At 50.2% G+C, this 22,966-nt stretch overlaps 1 protein-coding gene across 5 annotated transcripts in view; it reads right to left on the bottom strand.

Moving 5' to 3' along the window:
- LOC147121665 (tubby-related protein 4-like) overlaps nt 1–22,927 on the bottom strand; it is a 426,260-nt gene extending 403,333 nt beyond the window's left edge. For all 5 annotated transcript variants that reach the window (XM_085982109.1, XM_085982110.1, XM_085982112.1 and 2 more), the window contains exon 1: nt 22,536–22,927. In XM_085982109.1, coding sequence (XP_085838235.1) covers nt 22,536–22,787 — 252 coding nt within the window. In that variant the 5' untranslated portion in view covers nt 22,788–22,927. The remainder of the gene's footprint in view (nt 1–22,535) is intronic.
- Between the last annotated feature and the right edge of the window lie 39 nt (nt 22,928–22,966).

Below are 22,966 nucleotides of genomic sequence, written 5' to 3'. Positions count from 1 at the left end.
TTTTGACCAAGTATTTGGTCAGCTGTCCTAATGGCTCTGTGTCAAATTTTGTTTGATAATGCTCCCGTGAAGCACCTTGGGACATTTTACTACATTAAAGGCAATATATAAATACAAGTTGTTGTTGTTGCTGTTTGTGGGATGATGCTGTGCGCAATTGGCTGCCATGCGACATCACAAAAGTAACTACACTTCAAAAGTGCTTAATTGGCTGTAAAGCACTTTGGGACGTCTTGAGATCATGAAAGGCACTGTATAAATAGAAATTAGTTCTTTCTGCTGTCTGTTTCTGCATCTGATTAGTAATTGGAATGTTTACAATTTCTAACCATCAACAAAACAAAGCTGAGAGAGTTTCTTGTTGCATTCAAAATCAGCAGCAACAAACTGTTAGGAAGAATGTGAGACACGACAGGACCACCAACAGGCTACTAGTGGGCAGTGGCAGATTAATTGAACAAAAACAATGTTGGGCAATACATTTTTTGGGAGGGGGGGGGGGGGGGGGGGGAGAAAGAATGGAAATATATCTTAATGGTAAATTGCACAATGCAGTGGAGGATAAAAGGTATGCAGATAAATAAATCCTTAAAAATGGGTAGACAGTTAAAAAAACATTTTGGATTAGGTGAGGTTTATGGAATGTAGAGGATGGGAGGTGGGCTAGAAGAGCATTGGAATAGTCGAGTCTGCAGGTGAAAGGCACAAATGAGGGTTTCAGCAGCAGATGGGCTGAGGGATAGGCAGAGACGGACCATGATGGACATGATATGGTGCCAGAAGCTCAGCTTGAGTTGAACAGGACGCCGAGGTTGCAAACAGTCTGGTTCGGCCTGGGAAAGAGAGATGCAATCAAGGGCAAGAGTACAGAGGGCTGTAGAAAGGATTTTAAACCAATAAAGAGGGGGGGCTCAGACAGAAATAAAAAGAGCATAAAGATTAAAAAAGGGATGAGAGCAATCAATAGTGTTACAATAATATATATACTTCAAGTTCAGAAAAAATATAGAAAATAATAAAGTAACTGCTCAAAATACAACAGAATTGATAAAAAAAACAAGGAATGTGATAAGTTAAAATGTGTTAAAAACGAGATCAGAACATAAGGGCTGGGCAGGGTCTATTGTCAAATTAAGAGTTTTATATACTAATGCATGTAGCATAAGAAATAAAACAAGTGAATTCGAAGTGTGAATTCAGCTAAGAGAGTATGACATAGTGGTTATCACTGAGACCTGGCTACAAACATGGCCTGACTGGGAGATAAATATTCCAGGTTATAAGGACTTTAGAAAGGACAAGGAACTTAGAAAAGGAGTAGCAGCAATATTGATGAGGGACACTATTACACTATAACAAAGAGGGGATATCAGTCAGGGTGAGCAGGCAGTAGAAAAGCTATGGGTAGAATTGAGGAATAAAAAAGAATGCAAGACTTGGTGGGAGTTGTTTATAGTCCTCCAGATAGCAGTGATAAAGTAGGGGGACAAACGCAGAGATCAGAGGGGCTTGTTGCACAAACAGAGTAGTTATAATGGGAGACTGGGGATAGCAGAACAGCTCAAGTCCCAAAGGCAGCAAATGTCATCAACAAAAGAACAGGGCATCTTAGATTCAACAATGAGTAATGAGTCTGAACTGGTCAATAATCTAATGGTAAGGGAACACCTAGCTAACAGTGACCATAATACGTTAGAATTCGATGATAGGAAGATGGGCGAGTCACGAACCAAGGTTTTAAATTTAGGTACGGCTGACTTTGGAGGGATGAGGCAGGAATTGACCACAATAGACTGGGCAGAACTGTTGAGGGAATAAAACTACAGATGAACAGTGTTCAGAAAAGCATTTGGTAGAATACAAGACCTGTACATACCCCTAAAGGGCAAGAGCTCTACATGTGTAATTAAACAACCTTGGTCAAGAAGGGAAGTGAGAGATAGTATAAAACAAAAAGAAAGAAAGGGCTTATACGAATGCAAAGAACAGTAGAGATTTAGAGATTGGTAGAGGAAAAAAAACAAAGATACAAAGAAAGTGGCAAGACAGCATAGAATCATAGAAACTTACAGCACAGGAGGCCATTCAGCCCGTCAGGCCTGTGCTGGCTCATGGAAAGAGCAGTCGTGCTCAGTCCCACATCCCTGCTTTTTGTCCGTAACCCTGCAAGTTCCTCATCCTCGGGCACCTGTCCAACTCCCTTTTAAAATTATTGATGGAATCAGCTTCCACCACCTTTTCAGGTCGAGTGTTCCATGTCCCGACAACACTCCATGAAAAAAATTCTCTTCATCTCCCCTCTAGATTTTTTGACCCAGAGGGAATAGTTTTTCTCCATCTACTCTATCAAAACCTCTTAACTTTTTCAATTCCATCCTGTACTTTCCGTAATACGAGAAAAAGCTTGCGAGGGTTATTAAGGACTACACTAAAGGGTTTCAAAAATGTAAGAGGGTGCCAAGAATAATGTGGGACCCTTAATGACCCTTAGAGTACTGCGTGCAGTTCTGGTCACATTACAGGAAAGATGTGACTGCACTAGAGAGGGTACAGAGGAGATTTACAAGGATGTTGCCGGGAGTAGAGAATCTTCGCTATGAGGAAAGACTGGATCGGCTGGGTCTGTTTTCCTTGGAATGGAGGAGGCTGAGGGGAGACCTTATTGAGGTGTATAAAACTATGAGGGGCATAGATAAAGTGGATAGAAAGGACCTATTTCCCTTAGCAGGGGGGTCAAAAACCAGGGGGCACAAATTTAAAGTAATTGGTGGACGGTTTAGAGGGGATTTGAGGGGAAATGTTTTCACCCAGAGGGTTGTGGGGGTCTGGAACTCACTGCCTGAAAGGGTGTTAGAGGCAGGAACCCTAACCACATTTAAAAAGTACTTGGATGTGCACTTGGGATGCTCTAACCTGCAGGGCTACGGACCAAGAGCTGGGGAGTGGGATTAGGTTTGATAGCTCTTTGTTGGCCGGCGCGGACACGATGGGCCAAAATGGCTCCTTCCGTGCTGTAACTTTCTTTGATTCTATGACAGATGCAGGTGATATTGTAATTGGAAATCAGGAAATGGCAGACTTACTAAATAGTTACTTTGTATCGGTCTTCACAGTAGAGATGAGGATAAACTACGTGAGATACTGGGAAAAATAAAAATAAATCAAGGGGAGAAAATAACTAGATGCAATACAAGTTAAAAATGGTGATGTAGAAACTAATGAGATCCATCCTGGAGTATTTAAAGAAGTAGATGAGGTCATTGTTGATGAGGTCGTTATGCTCTTCCAAAACACACTCGATTCAGGAAATGTCCCCTTGGATTGGAAAACTGCCAATGCCTCTCGATTTAAAAAGGGTAAGAGTGATAAACTAGGAAATGATAGGTCCATTAGTTCAATGTCAGTTGTGGGGAAGTTACTAGAATGTGTTATTAAGGCCAAAATGACTGAGCATTTGGATCAATATGAGCTGATCAGAGAGAGCCAGCATGGATTTATAAAGGGCAAGTCATGTTTAATGAAGCTAGTTGAATTTTTTTGATGAGGTAACTAAGATAAGGGTGTCTATTGATGTTATTTATATGGACTTCCAGAAGGCATTCGATAAGGATCCATACAAGAAACTGTTAACAATGAGAGTGCATGGAATTGCAGCCAACCTATTGGCTTTGATAGGGAATTGATTAGGAGGCAGAGAGTAGGGATAATGGGTGTGTACTCAAATTGGCAGGATGTGACTAGTGGTATCCCCCAGGGGTCTGTACTGGGGCCTCAGCTTTTCACTGCATTTATAAATGGCTTAGACGAAGGAATAGAGAGCCGTATATCCAAGTTTGCTGACGACACTAAGTAAATAGTGTAGATGGGAGCAGAACGTTGCAAAGGAACATTTGATAAGAGTAAATGAGTGAGCAAAACTCTGGAAGATTGGAGTTCAATATGGGTAAGTGTGAAGTCATCTGCTTAAGACTTAGATAGCTCAGAGCATTTTCTAAATGGCAAGAAGCAAGGAACTGCAGATGAGCAGAGAGATTTAGGGGTTCAAGTACTGAAATCACTAAAAGCTAGTAGGCAGGTAAAAAAAATTAAACAGGCTCAAGGGGGCTGGAACACAATGGGGTGGAAGTTAAGCTACAGCTGTACAGAGCTCTGGTTAGACCCCATCTGGGGTACTGCATTCAGTTCTGGGCCCCGCACCTCAGGAAGGATACATTGGCCTTGGAGGGGGTGCAGCGCAGATTCACCAGAATGATACCGGGGCTAAATTATGAGGACAGGTTGCACAGACTAGGCTTGTATAGAATTAGGGTGATCTTTCATCATCTTAAACACCTCGATTAGGAGTTGACAGGGTAGATAGAGAGAAACTATTTCCACTGGTGGGGGAGTCCAGAACAGGGGGGCATAACCTTAAAATTAGAGCCAGGCTGTTCAGGGAATGGGGGGATGCTGTCAGAAATCTGGAACTCTCTCCCCCAAAAAGCTGTTGAGGCTGGGGGTCAATTGAAAATTTCAAAACTGAGATTGATAGATTTTTGTTAGGCAAGGGTGTTAAGAGTTACAGAACTAAGGCGGGTAGATGGAGTTAAGATACAGATCAGCCAGGATCTAACTGAATGACGGAACATGCTCGAATGGCTGAATGGCCTACTCTAGTTTCCATGTTCCTATGTGACAGGGGCCAAAGACGATGGCTTAAATCTTTCCAACAATTAACTGCAGGAAACGATGGCTCATCCAAGACTGGATGTAGGACAAGCAATCTGACAACATCAAGGCAAAGGGATCAAGAGAGATGCTGGAGATATAGAGCTGGCGTTGTTGGTGTACATGTGGAGCTGACCCTATCTTTGCAGATGACATCGCCATGGGCCAGTAGAGAAATGAGAAAGATCCTAGAGGGACTCTGGAGACAATGGTGGGGGGGCAGGAAGAGAAGCTGTTGCTCAAGATGTTCTGGCTACAATCAGATAGTAAGAGTGGAACAAAGCGAGGGCAGAGTCAGAGCTGGACGACAGTAGAGAAGCACTAGAGGAGGACAGTGTGGTCGACCACATCAAATGCTTTGGGGGGGGGGGGGGGAGGGGGGAGATAATGAACCATGAACTAGAAATGTCCTTTTTTCTCTGGAACATGTTGTTGCTGTTTGAATGATTGCAGGTAACCAATACTTACCACATGCTTTAGTAACTGTTTGAAGCGATGGCTTTGTGAAAAGAAATACTACCCAAGATTTAACTTAACTGTTTGCCTAAGGATTTCATATGCATGCCCTCTGATCCTGCTGTTCCTCTTCATCTCAAATAGCCTATCCAACTGGGCAGACTCGAATCCACTCATCACTTTAAAACCTCAATCAAACTCTTTTGACGCCTGCATTACTCTCAAGAAAATAATCGCAAGCATATCCTGATAGCTTAAATATTTTAAGACTCAGCATCATTTTAGTAATCCTCCTCTGTAGGGCCCAAATATCCCCTATCATTTAATAGCTTCAGAGAAAGTTCAACACAGATTTTTCACGATACCAGAGATGAGGAATCCTGAGTTACAAGGGAAAGGTTATAGCAACTAGGGCTGTACAATCTTGAACCAAGACAACGGAGGGGATTTGACAAAGGCGTTCAAAACGATACAAGGAATAAACAAGACAAATAAAATACTCTGGTAGGTAAAATGAAGACAACAGACCGTGATCTCGAGACAAGATAGACACATGGAGGGGGAACTAAAAAGCATTTTCATGCAAAAAAATTATTGAAACGGGGAATCTTTGCACAAGTGGTGACCAATACTATCACCTTCGGTGCTACAACTTCCATATTTGTAACTATTCACTGTTGTACTAGAAAAAAATAGTAACTTAGCATAGTATGATTTACAGAAAATTACCATTAAAAGAAATCAAAAAATTAATGGTATAAACATGAATTACTGGTGCAATCCCATTATTTTGAACAAATTTGCTGTGGTAATGTTTAATAAAATTAGCATAATAATCTATGCAACATAGAACATCATAGGAGCCATTCAGCCCCTCGAGCCTGATCCACCATTCAATTGCGGACCTGCGAGAGGAGAGGCGGGAGAGACTGATTTAAACCGAGCTCCAAGAGTGGGAGAGGCTGATTTAAACCGAGCTCCGAGAGCAGGAGAGGCTGATTTAAACCGAGCTCCGAGAGCAGGAGAGGCTGATTTAAACCGAGCTCCGAGAGTGGGAGAGGCAGACCTGCGAGAGGAGAGGCTGATTTAAACCGAGCTCCAAGAGCGGGAGAGGCGGACCTGCGAGAGCAGAGGCGGGAGAGGCTGATTTAAACCGAGCTCCAAGAGCTGGAGAGACGGACCTGCGAGAGGAGAGGCGGGAGAGGCTGATTTAAACCAAGCTCCGAGAGCGGGAGAGGCGGTCCTGCGAGAAGAGAGGTAGGAAAGGCTGATTTAAACCGAGCTCCGAGAGCGGGAGAGGCGGACCTGCAAGAGGAGAGGCGGGAGAGGCCGATTTAAACCGAGCTCCGAGAGCGGGAGAGGCGGACCTGCGGGAGGAGAGGCAGGAGAGGCTGATTTAAACTGAGCTCCAAGAGCAGTAGAGGTGGACCTGCGAGAGCAGAGGCGGGAGAGGCTGATTTAAACCGAGCTCCGAGAGCGGGAGAGGCAGACCTGCGAGAGGAGAGGCGGGAGAGGCTGATTTAAACCGAGCTCCGAGAGCAGGAGAGGCGGACCTGCGAGAGGAGAGGCGGGAAAGGCTGATTTAAACCGAGCTCCTTAGAGCGGGAGAGGCGGACCTGCGCGAGGAGAGGCGGGAGAGGCTGATTTAAACCGAGCTCCGAGAGCGGGAGAGGCGGTCCTGCGAGAGGAGAGGCGGGAGAGGCTGATTTAAACCGAGCTCCGAGAGCGGGAGAGGCAGACCTGCGAGAGAGGAGAGGTGGGAGAGGCTGATTTAAACCGAGCTCCGAGAGCGGGAGAGGCGGACCTGCGAGAGCAGAGGCGGGAGAGGCTGATTTAAACCGAGCTCCGAAAGCGGGAGAGGCGGACCTGCGAGAGGAGAGGCAGGAGAGGCTGATTTAAACTGAGCTCCGAGAGTGGGAGAGGCGGACCTGCGAGAGCAGAGGCGGGAGGGGCTGATTTAAACCGAGCTCCGAGAGCGCGAGAGGCGGACCTGCGAGAGGAGAGGCTGATTTAAACCAAGCTCCGAGAGAGGGAGAAGCAGACCTGTGAGGGGAGAGGCTGATTTAAACCGAGCTCCGAGAGGAGAGGCTGATTTAAACCAAGCTCCGAGAGCGGGAGAGGCGGACCTGCGAAAGGAGAGGCGGGAGAGGTTGATTTAAACCGAGCTCCGAGAGCGGGAGAGGCGGACCTGTGAGAGGAGAGGCGGGAGAGGCTGATTTAAACCGAGCTCCGAGAGCGGGAGAGGCAGACCTGCGAGAGGAGAGGCGGGAGAGGCTGATTTAAACCGAGCTCCGAGAGCGGGAGAGGCGGACCTGCGAAAGGAGAGGCGGGAGAGGCTGATTTAAACCGAGCTCCGAGAGCGGGAGAGGCGGACCTGTGAGAGGAGAGGCGGGAGAGGCTGATTTAAACCGAGCTCCGAGAGCGGGAGAGGCAGACCTGCGAGAGGAGAGGCGGGAAAGGCTGATTTAAACCGAGCTCCTTAGAGCGGGAGAGGCGGACCTGCGCGAGGAGAGGCGGGAGAGGCTGATTTAAACCAAGCTCCGAGAGCGGGAGAGGCGGTCCTGCGAGAAGAGAGGTAGGAAAGGCTGATTTAAACCGAGCTCCGAGAGCGGGAGAGGCGGACCTGCGAGAGGCGGGAGAGGCCGATTTAAACCGAGCTCCGAGAGCGGGAGAGGCGGACCTGCGGGAGGAGAGGCAGGAGAGGCTGATTTAAACTGAGCTTCAAGAGCAGTAGAGGTGGACCTGCGAGAGCAGAGGCGGGAGAGGCTGATTTAAACCGAGCTCCGAGAGCGGGAGAGGCAGACCTGCGAGAGGAGAGGCTGATTTAAACCGAGCTCCGAGACGGACCTGCGAGAGGAGAGGCGGGAAAGGCTGATTTAAACCGAGCTCCTTAGAGCGGGAGAGGCGGACCTGCGCGAGGAGAGGCGGGAGAGGCTGATTTAAACCGAGCTCCGAGAGCGGGAGAGGCGGTCCTGCGAGAGGAGAGGCGGGAGAGGCTGATTTAAACCGAGCTCCGAGAGCGGGAGAGGCAGACCTGCGAGAGGAGAGGCGGGAGAGGCCGATTTAAACCGAGCTCCGAGAGCGGGAGAGGCGGACCTGCGAGAAGAGAGGTAGGAAAGGCTGATTTAAACCGAGCTCCGAGAGCGGGAGAGGCAGACCTGCGAGAGGAGAGGTAGGAAAGGCTGATTTAAACCGAGCTCCGAGAGCGGGAGAGGCAGACCTGCGAGAGGAGAGGTGGGAGAGGCTGATTTAAACCGAGCTCCGAGACGGACCTGCGAGAGGAGAGGCGGGAAAGGCTGATTTAAACCGAGCTCCTTAGAGCGGGAGAGGCGGACCTGCGCGAGGAGAGGCGGGAGAGGCTGATTTAAACCGAGCTCCAAGAGCTGGAGAGGCGGACCTGCAAGAGGAGAGGCGGGAGAGGCCGATTTAAACCGAGCTCCGAGAGCGGGAGAGGCGGACCTGCGAGAAGAGAGGTAGGAAAGGCTGATTTAAACCGAGCTCCGAGAGCGGGAGAGGCAGACCTGCGAGAGGAGAGGTAGGAAAGGCTGATTTAAACCGAGCTCCGAGAGCGGGAGAGGCAGACCTGCGAGAGGAGAGGTGGGAGAGGCTGATTTAAACCGAGCTCCGAGAGCGGGAGAGGCGGACCTGCGAGAGCAGAGGCGGGAGGGGCTGATTTAAACCGAGCTCCGAGAGCGCGAGAGGCGGACCTGCGAGAGGAGAGGCTGATTTAAACCAAGCTCCGAGAGAGGGAGAAGCAGACCTGTGAGGGGAGAGGCTGATTTAAACTGAGCTCCGAGAGCGGGAGAGGCGGACCTGCGAGAGGAGAGGCAGGAGAGGCTGATTTAAACCAAGCCCCGAGAGGAGAGGCTGATTTAAACCGAGCTCCGAGAGCGGGAGAGGCGGACCTGCGAAAGGAGAGGCGGGAGAGGCTGATTTAAACCGAGCTCCGAGAGCGGGAGAGGCGGACCTGGGAGAGGAGAGGCGGGAGAGGCTGATTTAAACCGAGCTCCGAGAGCGGGAGAGGCAGACCTGCGAGAGGAGAGGCGGGAAAGGCTGATTTAAACCGAGCTCCTTAGAGCGGGAGAGGCGGACCTGCGCGAGGAGGGGCGGGAGAGGCTGATTTAAACCAAGCTCCGAGAGCGGGAGAGGCAGACCTGCGAGAGGAGAGGTAGGAAAGGCTGATTTAAACCGAGCTCCTTAGAGCGGGAGTGGTGGACCTGCGCGAGGAGAGGCGGGAGAGGCTGATTTAAACCAAGCTCCGAGAGCGGGAGAGGCGGTCCTGCGAGAAGAGAGGTAGGAAAGGCTGATTTAAACCGAGCTCCGAGAGCGGGAGAGGCGGACCTGCAAGAGGAGAGGCGGGAGAGGCCGATTGAAACCGAGCTCCGAGAGCGGGAGAGGCGGACCTGCGGGAGGAGAGGCGGGAGAATCTGATTTAAACCGAGCTCCGAGAGCGGGAGAGGCAGACCTGCGAGAGAGGAGAGGCGGGAGAGGCTGATTTAAACCGAGCTCCAAGAGCTGGAGAGACGGACCTGCGAGAGAAGAGGCGGGAGAGGCTGATTTAAACCGAGCTCCGAGAGCGGGAGAGGCGGACCTGCAAGAGGAGAGGCGGGAGAGGCCGATTTAAACCGAGCTCCGAGAGCGGGAGAGGCGGACCTGCGAGAAGAGAGGTAGGAAAGGCTGATTTAAACCGAGCTCCGAGAGCGGGAGAGGCAGACCTGCGAGAGGAGAGGTGGGAGAGGCTGATTTAAACCGAGCTCCGAGAGCGGGAGAGGCGGACCTGCGAGAGAGGAGAGGTGGGAGAGGCTGATTTAAACCGAGCTCCGAGAGCGGGAGAGGCGGACCTGCGAGAGCAGAGGCGGGAGAGGCTGATTTAAACCGAGCTCCGAAAGCGGGAGAGGCGGACCTGCGAGAGGAGAGGCAGGAGAGGCTGATTTAAACTGAGCTCCGAGAGTGGGAGAGGCGGACCTGCGAGAGCAGAGGCGGGAGGGGCTGATTTAAACCGAGCTCCGAGAGCGCGAGAGGCGGACCTGCGAGAGGAGAGGCTGATTTAAACCAAGCTCCGAGAGAGGGAGAAGCAGACCTGTGAGGGGAGAGGCTGATTTAAACCGAGCTCCGAGAGCGGGAGAGGCGGACCTGCGAGAGGAGAGGCAGGAGAGGCTGATTTAAACCAAGCCCCGAGAGGAGAGGCTGATTTAAACCGAGCTCCGAGAGCGGGAGAGGCGGACCTGCGAAAGGAGAGGCGGGAGAGGCTGATTTAAACCGAGCTCCGAGAGCGGGAGAGGCGGACCTGGGAGAGGAGAGGCGGGAGAGGCTGATTTAAACCGAGCTCCGAGAGCGGGAGAGGCAGACCTGCGAGAGGAGAGGCGGGAAAGGCTGATTTAAACCGAGCTCCTTAGAGCGGGAGAGGCGGACCTGCGCGAGGAGAGGCGGGAGAGGCTGATTTAAACCGAGCTCCGAGAGCGGGAGAGGCGGTCCTGCGAGAAGAGAGGTAGGAAAGGCTGATTTAAACCGAGCTCCGAGAGCGGGAGAGGCGGACCTGCAAGAGAAGAGGCGGGAGAGGCCGATTTAAACTGAGCTCCGAGAGCGGGAGAGGCGGACCTGCGGGAGGAGAGGCTGATTTAAACTGAGCTCCAAGAGCAGTAGAGGTGGACCTGCGAGAGCAGAGGCGGGAGAGGCTGATTTAAACCGAGCTCCGAGAGCGGGAGAGGCAGACCTGCGAGAGGAGAGGCGGGAGAGGCTGATTTAAACCGAGCTCCGAGAGCGGGAGAGGCAGACCTGCGAGAGAGGAGAGGCGGGAGAGGCTGATTTAAACCGAGCTCCGAGAGCGGGAGAGGCGGATCTGCGAGAGGAGAGAGAGAATTAAAAAGTAATCGAAGTGTGACGTCACCAGAAATCAGGTAAGTGATTGGTTGGTGAGTATTTCTCTCATTCTCGCTTTTTTCCAAACTTAAATTTTGTGGTTTATAGTTTCTAAAGTCTCTGTTGTGTAGCGAGGACTGCTGGTAAACAAGGGCCCTTGAGTATATCATTTAATTATAGTGTAATTGGTGGGAGTGATTTGATTTAATTTAATTTGAATTAATTAAAGGGTAAGTCATGGCAGTACAGCTCGACACCGTGGTATGCTCCTCCTGCACTATGTGGGAAATGAGGGACACTTCCTGTGTCCCCGACGACCATGTGTGTGGGAAGTGTATCCAGCTGCAGCTACTGGCAGACCGCACTGCGGCGCTAGAGCTGCGAATGGATAAATACTGGAGCATTCGCGATGCTGAGGACGTCGTGGATATCACGTTTAATGAGTTGGTCACACCGCAGGTAAAGGCTGCACAGGCAGGAAGGGAATGGGTGACTGCCAGGCAGAGTAGTAGGCGCAGGCAGGTAGTGCAGGGGTCCCCTGTGGCCATCCCCCTCAAACAGATTTACCGCTTTGGATATTGTTGGGGAGGATGGCTTATCGGGGGAAGGCAGCAACAGCCAACTTCCTGACACCATGGGTGGCTCTGCTGCACAGGACGGGAGGAAAAAGAGGGGTAGAGCTATAGTAATAGGGGATTCTATTGTAAGGGGAATAGATAGGCGTTTCTGCAGCCGCAAATGAGACTCCAGGATGGTATGTTGCCTCCCTGATGCAAGGGTCAAGGATGTCTCAGAGTGGCTACAGAGCATTTTGGAAGGGGAGGGTGAACAGCCAGTTGTCGTGGTGCATATTGGTAAAAAACAGGATGAGGTCGTAAAAGCTGAATATAGGGAGTTAGGAGGTAAATTTAAAAATAGGACCTCAAAAGGTAGTAATCTCAGGATTGCTACCACTGCCACGTGCTAGTGAGAGTAAAAATAGAAGGATATTTCAGATAAATACGTGGCTAGAGGAATGGTGCAAGGGGGAGGGATTCAAATTCCTGGGACATTGGAACTGGTTCTAGGGGAGGTGGGACCAGTACAAACTGGACAGTTTGCACCTGGGCAGGACTGGGACCGATGTCCTCGGGGGAGTGTTTGCTAGTGCTCTGGGGGAGGGTTTAAACTAAAATGGCAGGGGGTTGGGAACCTGAGCAGGGAGACAGAGGAAAGGGAAACAAGGATAGAAGCAAAAGACAGGAAGGAGAAAAGCAAAAGTGGTAGTCAGAGAAATCAAGGGTTTAAATTAAACATGGCCACAGTAATTAATAATTCTAAAAGGTCTAAGAGTGTTAAAAAAACAAGCCTGAAGGCTTTGTCTCTTAATGCGAGGAGCATTCGTAATAAGGTGGATGAATTAGCTGCGCAAATAGATGTAAACGGATATGATATGATTGGGATTACGGAAACATGGCTCCAGGGTGACCAAGGCTGGGAACTCAACATCCAGGGGTATTCAATATTCAGGAAAGATAGGCAAAAAGGAAAAGGAGGTGGGGTAGCATTGCTGGTTAAAGAGGGGATTAACACAACTGAAAGGAAGGATATTAGCTCTGATGATGTGGAATCTGTATGGGTAGAACTGAGAAATACCAAGGGGCAGAAAACGTTAGTGGGAATGGTATACAGACCTCCAAACAGTAATGCGGAGGTTGAGGATGGCATTAAACGGGAAATTAGAGACGCGTGTAATAAGGGCACAGCAGTTATCATGGGTGACTTTAATCTACATATAGATTGGGCTAACCAAATTAGTAACAATACTGTGGAGCAGGAATTCCTGGAGTGTATACGGGATGGTTTCCTGGACCAATATGTTGAGGAACCAACTAGAGACCAGGCCATCTTAGACTGGGTATTATGTAATGAGAAAGGATTCTTGTTGTGCGAGGCCCCTTGGGGCGGAGCGATCATAATATGATCGAATTCTTCATTAAGATGGAGAGTGAAGTAGTTGACTCAGAGACTAGGGTCCTGAATTTAAATAAAGGAAACTACGATGGTATGAGGCGCGAGTTGGGTAGGATTGATTGGGGAATGTTACTGAAAGGGTTGACGGTGGATACGCAATGGCAAACATTCAAAGATCGCATGAATGAACTACAGAATTTGTTCATCCCTGTTTGGCATAAAAATAAAACAAAAAAGGTGACTCAACCGTGGCTAACAAAGGAAATTAGGGATAGCATAAAATCCAAGGAGAGGACATATAAATTGGCCAGAAAAAGCAGTAAACCTGAGGATTGGGAGCAGTTTATGATTCAGCAAAGGAGGACAAAGGGATTAATTAAGAGAGGGGAAATAGAGTATGAGAGTAAGCTTGCAGGGAACATAAAAACTGACTGTAAAAGCTTTTATAGATATGTGAAGAGAAAAAGATTGGTGAAGTCAAGCATACGTCCCTTGCAGTCAGAATCAGGGGAATTTATAATGGGGAACAAAGAAATGTCAGACCAATTAAATACATACTTTGGTTCTGTCTTCACAAAGGAGGACACAAATAGCCTCCCAGAGATGTCGGGAAACATAGGGTTTAATGAGAGGGAGGAACTGAATGAAATCAGTATTTGTACGGAAATGGTGTTCGGGAAATTGACGGGAATGCCGATAAATCCCCAGGGCCTGATAATCTACGTCCTAGGGTACTTAAGGAAGTGGCCCTAGAAATATTAGATGCATTACTGATCATCTTCAAAAATTCTATAGACTCTGGAACAGTTCCCATGGATTGGAGGGTAGCACTGTTCAAAAAAGGTGGTAGAGAGAAAACGGGGAATTATAGACCGGTAAGCCTGACATCGGTAGTGGGGAAAATGCTAGAGTCCATTATAAAAGATGTAATAGCAGAGCACTTGGAAAACAGTGACAGGATCGGACAAAGTCAACATGGATTTACAAAAGGTAAATCATGCTTGACTAATCTACTGGAATTTTTTGATGATGTAACTGGTAGAATAGATAAGGGAGAACCAGTGGAATGTGGTGTATTTGGACTTTCAGAAGGCTTTTGATAAGGTCCCGTATAAGAGATTAGCGTGTAAAGTTAAGGCTCATGGGATTGGGGGCAAGGTACTGACTTGGATAGAGAACTGGTTGGCAGACAGGAAGCAAAGAGTTGGAATAAACGGCTCTTTTTCCGAGTGGCAGGCAGTGACTAGTGGGGTACCGCAGGGATCGGTGCTAGGTCCCCAACTATTCACAATATATATTAATGATCTAGATGACGGAACTAGATGTAATATCTTCAAGTTTGCAGATGACACAAAGCTGGGTGGGCGTGTGTGCTGTGAGGAGGATGCCGAGAAACTCCAGTATGATTTGGACAGGTTGGGTGATTGGGCAGATGCATGGCAGATCCTGTATAATGTGGATAAATGCGAGGTTATCCACTCTGGTGGCAAAAACAGGAAGGCAGGTTATTATCTGAACGGCAATAGATTGGGAGAAGGGGAAGTGCAACGAGACCTGGGTGTCCTTGTGCACCAGTCGCTGAAGGTAAGCATGCAGGTGCAACAGGCGGTTAAGAAGGCAAATGGTATGTTGGCCTTCGTAGCGAGAGGGATTGAGTACAGGAACAAGGATGTCTTGCTACAGTCGTACAGGGCCTTGGTGAGACCACACCTTGAGTATTGTGGGCAGTTTTGGTCACCTTATCTGAGAAAGGATGTTCTTGCCATGGAGGAAGTGCAGCGAAGATTCACCAGACTTTTACCTGGGATGGCAGGAATGACGTATGAGGAGAGATTGGGTCGATTGGGCTTATACTCGCTGGAGTTTAGAAGAATGAGAGGGGATCTCATTGAAACTTATAAAATTCCAACAGGACTAGACAGACTAGATGCAGGAAGGATGTTCCCAATGGCAGGGGAGTCCAGAACCAGTGGTCACAGTCTAAGGATAAGGGTTAAGCCATTTAGGACAGAAATGAGGAGGAATTTCTTCACCCAGAGAGTGGTGAACCTGTAGAATTCTCTACCACAGAAGGCAGTTGAGGCCAATTCATTAAATATATTCAAGAAGGAGTTAGATATATTTCTTAAAGCTAAAGGGATGAAGGGATATGGGGAGAAGGCAGGGACAGGGTACTGAGTTTGGATGATCAGCCATGATCTCATTGGATGGTGGAGCAGGCTCGAGGGGCCGAATGGCCTACTCCTGCTCCTATCTTCTATGTTTCTATCATGGCTGATCTGTATCTCAACTCAATTATCTGCCTTTGCTCCATACCCCTTCATACTGTTACCTACCAAAAAATATTGATCTCACTCTTGAAAATGTTATTGACTCAGCCTTTTCAGGGATGTTTCAGATTTCCATTATCCTTTGTGTGAAAAAGTGCTTCTGATTTCACTCCTAAAAAAACCACGGTCTAATTTTAGGATTGTGCCCGATGTTCACTCTAAGCTGCGCAGCTGTTTGCCCGTCCCACATAGCCCGGGATAAGTTCACGCATGTGAGAAACTGTGAATGGGCCGCACACCCATAAAAAAAAGAGGGGGAATGTTGATTGTGCCCCCTTGTTTTGGAATTCCTACCAGAGAGAACTAATTTCTCTGCATCTACCATATCGAGTCCCTTTATCATTTTAAATACCTCGATTAGATCACCCCTCAACCTTCAAAACTCAAGGGGATACAAACCAAGCTTATGCCACCTGTCCTCATAAATTAACCCTTTAAGCCCAGATACAATTCTGGTGAATCTGCACTGTACTCCCTCCAAGGGCAACATGTATTTCCCGCGGTTTGGTACCTAAAATGGAATGCAGTACGCCAGATGAAGTCTAATCAGGGTTCTGTATATCTGAAGCATAACTTCGTCACTTTTGTATTCAAACCTCCTTGAGATAATGGCAACACTCCATTAGCATTTTTTGATTACTTTTTGTACCTGGGCATACTTTGTGCTTTTGTATACATGGACACCTAATTCCCTTTGCTCCTGCACAGCTCCTAGTCTATCTCAATTAAGAAAATATTATGATTTCTTTCTCAGATATATAACTCTCTACGTATTATGACTCAGATGAAGGAATATCGTCAAAAACAGAGGTACCCAGTACAGGGAACACTACTTGTACTGCACATAATGGATACGTACCATGTAAAATGTCAACCAATCTAAATTCATAACTAGTCATCTTACAGATAACTAACATTGCAATAGCTGCATCATAAAATTAAAATGACCCCCATAGCAATGTTCAGAAGGGCACAATCAGAACACTATCTCTGCAAAAAAATGGTTTTATTTTCACACAAATGTTATCTAAAACAAAATTCTTTAATTGTTCCTATTACTTGGCAAGAAAGCAACACTGATCATTATCACAATACAAACTGTCATGTCAATAACTATATATCAAATGTAGGCCATAGAATGAAATAAGTTTTACATTAAACAATGTAACATTTAATACATAGATTATAAATAGATGAAGTTCAGTTCATGTTTCTCACATCTACCATTTTAACTGTCTAAATCATTTTTGGCCTTGAAAAACATTTTTTCCCTCCACTCAATAAAATTTAGATCTAATTCCATAACAGTGGAGGTTCCTCTTCACTTCCCAGCCACAATTGCAAGGGAGAAACAACCTCTTACTATTATCTGAACTGACTGGTGGATTCTTAATGGTTGTTTTAGAATTTGTACGGATTTCATTCTAACGATGTTCTTATGCTCCTGTGATTGATTATTTACTTAAAGCTCACATTTTCCCCCATAACGATTAATCGTGTTGACAACAATATGGCTGCTACAAACATTAAATGGTTGGTGTAAACTCCAAGAAATTCATCTACTACATAGCAATAATCTTCCTGTCTGCAATTTCCTCAAGAATAAACAACAACTTTACTTGCTGTTTATTGCCTCATATTCTAACAGACGTTGAGCCATCATGGGGGTTTAGAAAGTATATGGCCTAGAAATTCAGTCTGGACACTTTTGGGGCGCTAAAGTCGGGCGCTCGCTAAAGTTAGCGCCCGCCGGAAAGTGCAGGCCACCTCGCCGAAATTCAGTAGAGTTGGCCAAGAGTTTGGCCGAGCGCTGAAACTGGCGTTGCAATGCTCTGTTCAGGCGCTAATCCGGCGATGCGGCCTGATAACGCCGAGGCCGGGCGCAGCGCAGGTGCGGTCATGTTTTGATTGACAGCAGACACCCTGACGCCGGCCTGCTCTTAAAGGGGGGTCGACTTTGACTGCTGCCACGCCCTGCATACTGGAGCCCTGCAGCTAGGCCTCAACACTGCTGGTGGGCCAAAATAGCGCCAGGAGACATGGAGAGGGCCCGTGAACGAGCGCAGCGCTTCTCCGAGCATGCTCTGAGGGTGCTCATTAATGGTGTGGAGGACAAAAGACAGATCTTGTGCCCGGACAGTGGCAACAAGGCTCCCAGGAGCGAGTACAGGAAAGCCTGGAGGAGAATCGCCCGCAGGGTGTCATCCACCTGCGATGTCCCCAGGAGTGCGGACCAATGCCGCAAGAAGTTCAACGACCTCACTCGGTTAGTGAAGGTGAGTACCCTTTCCAGTGTCCTCCTCATCCTTGCATGTGAACCTCACATTATGGCCAAAGGGACCTCAAAGGCCTAATGGGCAGCCCTCCTCCCACAGCAATGGCACTGGCATGATCATCAATAGCACTTTCTGCACTTACCACACTGGCCAAGCTATTCCACCATGGGAGGCAGTGCACACAGCAACAGGGCACCACACTGGCCAAGCTATTCCACCATGGGAGGCAGTGAGTCCGTCCTTTCTCTTGCAGGCCAAGCTGGCAAGGAATTTGAGGAGCCAGACTGTCACCGGTGGAGGCCGTCCCCAGTACCAGGCGCTCACTGATCTGGAGGAGTGTGTGGCTGGACTCATGCGTTCCCGGGTGACTGGCCCTGTTGCGATCGGAGATGCGGACCCTGTACTGGAACCCACTGGTAAGGACATGACCGGTTGGACCTCTCTCGTTGCCCTAGCGCTTCAGATCTAGATCCTTTCCCACTGACCGACAAATGCGCATAATGCCACCACTCAGGCCTCCCTCGCTGACGCCATGTCCTCACTCTAAAGCTACTCTTATGCCCTCCTGCTTTCAGCTGCTGAGGAGGAGGTGGTCCCTGAAGCTCCGAGTGCCAGGCCCTTGGAGGAGGAGGACGACGAGGACCAGGAGGAAGGCGGCACATCGGGGGAACCCTCAGCCGCGCCAGGGGATGGCAGTGGAGGGGGGACGTCTGGCCTGCAGGAGAACCAGGGGGAAGTGTTGCAGGGGAGGGCAGATTCTGTGGCCAGTGGGGTTGAGGCACGCGGGAAGGGTCCGGCAGCACGCCGGCCTGCTCCCCAGAGGGGGGAGGTGTTGCAGGGGAGGGCAGATCCTGGGCCCAGTGGGGTTGAGGCAGGCGGGAGGGTTCGGCCAGCTCGGCCGCCTTCTCCCCAGAGGGAGAGTCCTCCCTCCAGTCCGGAGAGGGTCCTCGCCCAGGAGGTGCGCCTCCTCGAAGAGATCTCGGCGGCCTCTGAGCGGCGCCACCAGGAGTTCATGGGGGTTGTGGACCAGATGCCTCAGGCCATTCAGTCCCTGGCTCAGAGTGTGGTCGCATTCGGGGAATCACAGGCCAGGGGGGTGGAACAACTCGCGGCAGCCCATGACAGGGGTGTCCAGCATCTTGCAGCAGTGCAGGAGGCGACTCGCGAGATGAGTGGTGCCGTCCAGACACTGGCACAGCTGATGCGGCCACATACCAGGGCAGTTCGGGCACTCACTTCTGCCACACTCGCTGTGGCGCAGAGGCTTCGCCACGGCACCCGCCGCCCTGCTGCAGCACAGCGGTCTGGCCTCCACCAGATAGCTGCGCCTGCTGCACTGCCAGGCCGGCCGAGTGCCAGTGTCTCTGGCGAACATCGCGCGCCTGCCATCAGCCAGCTTGCCCCCCTTGGTGCAGCCGACACTGCCACTCCCCCAGCCAAGGTGCGACGAGCTGCTGCTGGCACTGATGCTGGCCAGCGACAGCTGCAGCAGTCAGCAGCCGGCCCCTCCCGGGACGTGCGTCGTCTAGGCCGACCCCCAAGGGCATCTGCCGACACGCCTCGGGGCCCTCATGAGCCTTCCCCCAGCCTTGTCCCAGCCACAGGGCCCAGGTTGAGGCGGAGCAGCAGGTCGGGCAGGGGCTGGGGAAGGCTGTCTAAGGACTCGCCCTCTCGGCACACCCACTAGAGTGTGGCGAGAGCGCTTTTTTATATATGGGGGGGCTTGTGTTTTGGGGGGGATTATTTTGGGAAGGCCGAAGATCAAGGCCTTGTTTGTTTTTATGGGGGTGTTTGTGTTGTGGAGGGGGGCCCTTATTTTTGTAAGGCCGATGTTGAAGGCCATTTGGATGGCCAAGTTTTGTAAGTCCTCCCCAAGTTTTGGGAGCAACAGATGTTTTTGACTGTTTTTTGGGGCTCTTGTCTGTTTTTCTGTTTCATGTGGGAAGGGCCCCGAGTTTGTGAAATAAAGCGTTTTATTTATTCAGCATGTCCAGGTGTCATGTTTCAAGTGGTTGTTGCGTTAACCGGCTCAGGGCTTGCGGAGCGGCTGCCTTCGGGTGCGTACATTTCCACAGCCCATTCCCTGACGGGGGCCTAGAAGTGTCGAGCAATAAGCCCCCGGCGGACGGCCCTTGGACCTTGTGGCTCCCTCCTGGGCTCGTACTCCTCCTCCTCCTCCTCATGGTCCTCCTGAGGTGGTGGTGCAATGTCAGGTGGCAGTACCTGAGTCCTGCGGATAGCCAGGTTGTGCAGCATGCAGCACACGACGACGAACTGGGAGACTCTATCTGGCGAGTACTGTAGAGAGCCGCCGGAACGATCCAGGCAGCGGAACCGTTGCTTGAGGACGCCTATCGTTTGCTCTATGATGTTCCTTGTGGCTTGATGGCTTTCGTTGTATGCCTCCTCCGCTGGGGTCCTGGGCGCGCGGAGCGGGGTCATGAGCCATGTACACAAAGGGTAGCCCTTGTCCCCAATAAGCCATCCCCTTGGTGGAGGCTGTGCCTCGAACATGTCAGCCACAGTAGTCTGGCACAGGATGAATGCATCGTGGCTGCTTCCTGGGAAGCGGGCATTGACAGCTAGGATGCGCTGCCTGTGGTCACACACCAGCTGTACATTGAGGGAATGGTAGCCCTTCCGGTTGCGGTAATCCTCGGCATTGTGGATAGGTGCCCGCATAGCCACATGCGTGCAGTCAATGGCGCCCTGCACCATGGGGAAGCCTGCGAACCTGCCAAATCCGACTGCACGCTGCTCCTGCCTCTGTCGGGTCATGGGGAAGGAGATGAATTGGTGTCTCCTCGCGAAAAGTGCATCGGTGACCTGCCGGATGCAGCGATGCGCGGCAAACTGGGAGATGTTCGCTATGTCCCCAGCAGCGGCTTGGAAGGAGCCGCTTGCATAAAAGCTCAGAGCCACCGTGACCTTCACTTCCACCGAGAGAGACGTCCTGCACATCAGCTGTGGACGCAGATCTCTGTGAAGCAGCTGGCAGATCTCTGCAACCACCTCCCTTCTGAAGCGCAGCCTCTTAACACAATGAGCCGCAGTCATGGTGAGATAGGACACCTGCTGCCGGTATTGCCCGAGTGTGTAAGGCCTACGTTGCCGACGCCTGATGGCCCCTCTGCGTCTAGGCATGGCTGGCCCTCTCTCACAGCGTCTGCGAGCCCTTCGCACATAATGCTGCAACTCAGGGTTGCACCCCCATACAGCCCCCATAATGAAGTTGAAAACAGTGAAATCACAATGAGTCAAATGTCAAAGCACTGGCCAGAAGCCAAAAATACCTCTCCTATGTTGTCCCAAATCAGTTAGCTCTGTCCCTTGGTCTCTGTCCAGAAATCCAAAGCAGTAAAGTCATTGCAGCAAAATGGCTGGGCTTTATAGGTCAGTGTAAGTGCCCTTTAATTAGCGCTCCCCGAGGCCCACAGGGCCTCTGTTGCGTTCCACTTCACAGTTCTTAGCAGCGCCACGCCCACATTGGGCGGGCGCCACTGAATTTCCGGTTTGGGGCGCACAAACAGCGTTGCGCGACGATATGACGTCATAAGCTGCGCGCGCACCTGAGCGGGCGCAAACACTTTGCGCCGGCGCTAAATGTCAACTGAATTTGGGCGTCGGCGCGGATCGCGCTGCGCCCGGGCGCAAAGTGCCTAGCGCTGGAAGTAGACCCCTCTTATGGCGTTAACGGCTGGCGCTATCCACTGAATTTCTAGGCCTATATGTCCCAACATTAGTATAATAGCATAGATACCTTCAGACAATCCAGCAGCACACGGACACATTTACTTGGTCATATAGTTGGCAATCTTTAAACACCTACGGTAGATTTTCATTGATTCTATGACTCTCATATTCTCAGCCACATACAGTTAAAGTACAAATATAAAAGCAAAATACTGCGGATGCTGGAAATCTGAAATAAAAACAGAAAATGCTGGAACTACTCAGCAGGTCAGGCAGCATCTGTGGAGAGAAAACCAGAGTTAATGTTTCAGGTCGATGACCTTTCGTCAGAGCACGAAACGTCATCAACCTGACACGTTAACTGGTTCTCTCTCCACAAATGTTGCCTGACCTGCTGAGTATTGCCAACATTTTCTGTTTTTATTACAGTACAAATACATTTAGCAGAAAATAGCTATCTCACAGTGAATTTGAAGGTAGAAACCCAACAGAGGCTAAAGCACAAAACCAAAACTGAAGCAGTTTAGGCTTATAATCTAATCAAACTCAAGATTGAATCGGTCTTAAATTCACTTTTGAAGTATTTTAATTTTAATTTATATATAAAAATGAACTTGCTTCTGAACCAGCCAATTATAGAGGATAGTGCAATGTGTCAAGGAAAAAGCATTATTTTATAGCAGGCTATGACTATAGGAAAATGTGCTCCAGGCACCATCATATAAGGAAGACCACAGCCAGCCAAGATGATACTGCAGTTACCCAGCTCATGTCATTGGTTCCAATTCTGAATTTCCCGGCCAGGACACAGTTCCGTGCCCGATTGTCCAATTTAAAATATTTTCAGAGTGTGGGCATCGCACTTGAGTTCAATCAACTCCACGTTAGCATCAACCCCGAGCGGCACGCCCGCCTCCTCCAGACGGTTTGACACCACCGATCTCTGGAGGCAGCTTCGGTGGGATCCGGCCCCAAAAAACAAAAAAGTGACATTTATTTTTGTCATTTCAGGGCAGCAGCCGCTTTGCACGAACGCGCTGTCAAGCGGGGCAGTGCAAATGGACCCTTGGCTCGGTGTATGTTAAATCTGTCTGGAAGGGAAAGGAAAAGAAGTTGCATTTTTGCAGAGCGAGATCAGCCGTCGAGGTTTTGCATGTAAGAGCAGCTCGGCCCTGGTCAGGCCGGCCGGCCGGCACCTGCTCTGCCGCCCGGGGTGACCCGAGAGCCGCGGCTGCCATTCCATCCCAATCGTCAAGCTCACCTCGCTGTTGTGGCCTCGCAGGTTGAAGTTGATCCTCTGCGGGCTGCTGCGCTCCCTCCGGCAGTGGCTGGCGGTGAAAGTCACGCCGACCACCCCTCTGGCGTTGCCGCTGGCCAGCCAGCCCTGCTGGCAGCAGCGCCGCCGGCACACGGCCTTCTCCTTCTCGCTCCTGGGCACCCGGCCCTTCCACGACAGACACAGGATGTTGGAGTCGCTGCACAGCGCCGGGCCCGGCTCCACCGCCGCGAACATCCCGGCCCGGGGGTGGGGGGGCCCAACCTCACACACACCGACCAACAGAGGGAGGCGACGGCCCGGGATCCTGCCGCGCTGCTCACCGTCAGCCTCGGCCGCGCGCGAGCCCGCGACACCGCCAGAGCGCGCGCCCGTCAGCCCAGCCCCGCCCCGCTCGCTCTCCGTCTCTGCTGGAG

The sequence above is a fragment of the Somniosus microcephalus genome, chromosome 3 (genome assembly GCF_052327205.1).
Source record: "Somniosus microcephalus isolate GS21.2 chromosome 3, FLI_Smic_1.0, whole genome shotgun sequence".
NCBI classification, from domain to species: domain Eukaryota; kingdom Metazoa; phylum Chordata; class Chondrichthyes; order Squaliformes; family Somniosidae; genus Somniosus; species Somniosus microcephalus.
This window is presented reverse-complemented; position numbering and strand designations above follow the sequence as displayed.